The following is a 4,641-nucleotide window of genomic DNA, read 5'->3' as shown; positions in this document are numbered from 1 at the left end:
GACCCCAGCTGACTTCCTGCCCTTTGGGCAGGGGGCTGGACTCGATGATCTCTCGAGGTCCCTTCCAGCCCTGATGTCTATGATATCTATGAAATCCCCCATTTATAACATTGTTTCTATGGAAAAAAATCGGTTCTGCGTTATGATGTTTCAACTTCAGATGTGGTTTTCAGGAACCAATTTTGTTTTAAGTCCCAGGACTGCCTATATGCAAGAAAGGTCCAACTGCCGAGACAGTAATCCAGGTAAGAATTACACCAGTTTGAAAAGTGTGCATGGTAACTTCCTTTCTCGGACTGCATTTTCCCCAGTCTGAGTATCACTTAATCTAAGTGGTACTCTAAACACCAGAAATTCCTGAAGAATTTCACTCTCAGAGAAGTAACATTATTCTCTTTTGCCCAAGATCTGACACTTTGGCTTAAGAATAATGTTTGAAAGACATCATATTGCAAATATAATACAAAGAATGTAAAGAATTTCTATGGAAATAGAGCAAGGCAAAAACTGGCAAATATGAAAGTGCCTAAATCTCAGGATATCTGGAGTCTCTCTGCCTGAGTGAGTGACATTTTGTACAACTAATACATTCACTGTATCAGTCAAGGTCCTAAGACTAGAAACCCCCATTCCAAATAACCGACATGTATATCCTAGGTGAAGAGGTCATTGCTTATGACAGAGAACACAAAGAACAGCTGCATGAATCTCTCACTAACAGTTTTAAGATGATACAAAATGGACTGTTACCTAGAAAGAAGGTACCATTGATATGTATGTGTTAGAATTTATAAGGAGAAATCCCTTCACATACCATGTTTAGTGATCAAAACAAAGTCATTTTTAATCTCTGTGAATAGCAGAAATGTTATCTCGCACCAACTGAAAATATTGGTCTCATAGATTTCATAGACATTTGGGCTGGAGGGGACCCTGGAGGATCACTGAGTCCAGCCGCCTGCCCCAGGGACAGCAGGTCAGCAGGAATCACAGGATCCCAGCAAAGATAAGCATCCAAATGTCTCTTGAAGGCATTCAAAGCGGGTGCTTGAACTGCCTCCGGCAGTAGTCTATTCCAAATCTTGGGGGCGCGGACAGTGATAAAGTTCTTTCTTATGTCCAGCCTGAATAGGTCGCGGCGGAGTTTGTGACTTCTCTGGTGAACAGACGTTCCCCCAGATCCTGATGAGCACCCCTGATAAACTTACAGGTGGCCATCAGATCACCCCTGAGCCTGTGCTTTTCCATGCTAAAGAGTCCCATGGCTGTCAGCCTCTCATCATAAGGTCTGTTTGCCTGACCTCTGATCATGCGCGTGGCTCTCCTGCACCCTCTCAAGCTTCTCCACATCCTTTTTGAATTGTAGGAGCCCAAAACTGGATGCAGTACACCAGCTGCGGCCTTACCAAGGCCAAGTACAACGGGAGAACGACATCCCACGATCTGCTTGAGAAGCATGTATGGATGCCAGCCAGCATTTTGCTCACTTTACTAGCCGCAGCATCACACTGAAGGCTCATGTTCATCTTGTGGTCGATCATGACCCCCAAGTCCCTTTCATCTGTAGTGCTAACCAGCGTAGCACTGCCAAGCCTATAAGCATGCTGCAGGTTTTTCCTCCCAAGGTGGAGAACCTTGCATTGTGGTGGAGAACACCATCAGGTTCTCGTCCGCCCGTTTCATGAGCTTGTCAAGATCTGCCTGGATCACCCTCTTGACCCCAGAATTTGGTGTTATTGGCAAACTTGGCCAATCCACTTCTGACACCAATGTCCACATCACTGATGAAGATGTTAAATAGTACAGACCCTAGAACAGAGCTTTGAGGGACCCCACTGGTCACAGCACACCAAGACAAGTGGCTCCTGTCAACCACCACCCTCTGGGTCCTACCACGGAGCCAATTCCCCAGCCAGCGGATCGTGGTGAGGTCGAGGTCACAGTTAGCCAGTTTAGCCAAGAGGTGATCGTGGGATACCAAATCGAAGACTTTTTTAAAGTCAAGATATACAATGTCAATCTCTTCCCCCTTCTCCAGGTTATAGGTCTCCTGGTCATAAAAGGAAATGAGATTGGTCAAGCAAGACCTACCTGCAACAAACCCATGCTGGGTATCTCTCAGGATATTGCCTTCAGCTAGTCTGTTAAGGATCTCCTTGAATTAATTCTCCTGCAAACTAATACATTTTGATACTGTTTAAACTGGGAATTAGAATTTTTTTCTTATTTAGTTCCTTTTTCAGGAGAATTTTATTCAGTTGCAGTTGCAAGTCAAAGTCTGTATTGGTATTTTGAAGCTAATTAGTCTTCATGCATTCATCAGCTTTTGAAGAGCACTTACAGATTTGGAAAACTCTAAGGATTATACAACAAGGCATATCCTACCTCAAGTTTCAAAGCAGCAACATAAAGCTAAACTGCTATACCTAGGGTATGTCTTCTGTGATGTTCCTAAGAACAGTATCAAGAACTATCTATCTAGCCACTTGTGACCTACCTATGCCAAACCCAGAAATTAATGAAGTTGCCTTAGGGGCACACTGTTCTTGAACACCATCTGGCATGATTGATCGTGGAAGCAGGTAACATCCCTAGAGTGGCTTCACCACTTTATTTCTGTTTGTGCATGCCTCTTAGTGGATGTGCCATGCAGAACCGGTAGAAACACACATTCAGGTCTACCATTAAGGGAAGAAGATGGTATCAGCAGAAGTGAGATTTCTACACTAATCCATATTTTCTTAGCAACAGCAAAACTGTCTCAGATCTATGCAGTTAAGAGTCATGGATTAGGCAAAATGTTAAAATGTACACAGATTCTCTGTTAAGTTTGTTACTTAGGTTTCAAGGTGTCAGGCTGGAATAAAATATGCTCGATATTCCTTGCTAGAAGCTTAGCAGGCTTTTTATACTCCCAAATTAATATTAAAGAGAAAAAAGGTTATAAAGTTAACAACTAATATGAACTGCCACAGCACCTTTCAACTTTCTAATGAAATTATAGTCATTAATAAGATTCTTGGGTAGCATGAAGCATAAGAACTGGAAGAAGTAGTTTAAGATTAAACTATACCATGTAGACATCAAATTCATCCAAGCATCTGAAAGGAGATTCAGTAATGGACCACAGAGAAAGAATGAAACAAACGGTTGAGAAGGAACGTTCACCTCCTGATAGAGATCTCATGTCATTCAGAGCAGCCTTGTCTCCCTCTCCAGGCTGGACCTAGGATTAAGCCATTCATTTCATTAGTAGATTGTGACAGTTGCTTGCATAGGGAAAAATTACAAACGCACAATTTCCACTTAAAATTATGTTCAAAACCACCAAAAACTAACACAAGTATAGCTATTTAAATTGCACATCACCTGCAAATTAAGGTGCATATTTCAGTGTATATGTATTTCAATAAAATAAAAATAGTTCAATGAACTACAATTTTGGAAGGTATTTTCAGGGTGGTTGGAAATCAACTGTTCCACTGTGGAAACAACCATAGAATGGAATTAATTTTAAACATTGACTCAGCCTGTAATTTGCTGTTTAGTTCTGCTTTCAATAACTGTTAAACTCATCAACCATTCTAGTTACATTGCTGTCAAAGCCTGAAAACTATAGAACAGCAGGTAACTGCTTCAGCAGTGGCTTAACAAACAGAAAGAAGTGAAAATGGGTAAGCAGCCCTTGTTCCTTGGATTATAGTGACCCCTTGTGGCATTTTCTTTTTAATGCTGAATTTCTTATACAAGACAAAAATGAAGGTATACATGAAGAAAATATAAAATTACTTACTGTTATTGAAAGTGTTTCATTCTTGTGGTCAAAGCTCATTTTACCAAAGTAGCCACGCTGATGTAGTAAGAAGTCAAAGTAGAATTTGCATCGTAAAGTAAGGCACCTTTTCAATTAAATTATGGAAACAAAATATTCAGTCACTAATTTTTAAAATAAGTGAAAAAATAAGAACAAATTTTAAGCCACCAGGAAAAAAGTTAATAATGGAATCTCAATACTACAACTACTACTTAAATAAGTCATACAGTACATACACAAAAACTACTGTCTATGGGAGTTAGGACTAGATACATAATATACCCAACAGAATCACAAAAATAGACAGATGAGGAAATCCAACAGCAGGAACCTTGTATTCTTTTGTCCAGACATGCATATGCTCACAATTGCAGTAGAACAGAGTTAAAGCATCCACCATTCCATAATTCCCACCATCAAAACTCTTTGCCTCTTCCCAACACTACCCTCAGTATCCATTTGGCTCAAATCTAATGGTGCAGAGGGTCAGAGTCCACACTCGCATATACTTATAGCAAGAATTGTTGGAATGTTCATTTTTCTACTGTGACAAAACTGAGGATGCCATATTTTATCTGTGTTGTATGGTGGTAATTTTAATCATGAGGTGTGCACAAGGGCTGTGGAAAGCTTTGGTTGCCAATTTGATATGGCGGAGATTCGGCCCAATTCAGTGGCCAAATCTCTGAATCTGAACTGAATCAGGAGACCCTTTAATCTCTCTGAATTGATTCAGAGAGATTTGAGAATTTGGACATAGATACAGCTTTAAATATTTTTCTACATACCTCAAGGTACCAGGCAGATGGAGCATCCCATAGGAGCAC

At 40.6% G+C, this 4,641-nt stretch overlaps 1 protein-coding gene and 1 long non-coding RNA gene across 3 annotated transcripts in view; one reads left to right on the top strand and one right to left on the bottom strand.

The window, feature by feature from the left end:
* Positions 1-2,787, top strand: part of LOC109311631 — a 10,228-nt gene extending 7,441 nt beyond the window's left edge. Inside the window, exons 2-3 of the long non-coding RNA XR_002101553.1 lie at positions 262-269; positions 2,776-2,787. This is a non-coding gene — a long non-coding RNA (uncharacterized LOC109311631). The remainder of the gene's footprint in view (positions 1-261; positions 270-2,775) is intronic.
* Positions 1-4,641, bottom strand: part of LOC109311629 (structural maintenance of chromosomes protein 6-like) — a 68,982-nt gene that overhangs the window by 6,051 nt on the left and 58,290 nt on the right. For both annotated transcript variants that reach the window (XM_019537369.1, XM_019537370.1), the window contains 2 exons: positions 3,794-3,899; positions 3,074-3,226 (listed from right to left, as the gene is read on the bottom strand). In XM_019537369.1, coding sequence (XP_019392914.1) covers positions 3,074-3,226; positions 3,794-3,899 — 259 coding nt within the window. The remainder of the gene's footprint in view (positions 1-3,073; positions 3,227-3,793; positions 3,900-4,641) is intronic.

This window comes from Crocodylus porosus, unplaced genomic scaffold (assembly GCF_001723895.1).
Source record: "Crocodylus porosus isolate Cpor-Errol unplaced genomic scaffold, CroPor_comp1, whole genome shotgun sequence".
Lineage (NCBI taxonomy): Eukaryota > Metazoa > Chordata > Crocodylia > Crocodylidae > Crocodylus > Crocodylus porosus.
This window is presented reverse-complemented; position numbering and strand designations above follow the sequence as displayed.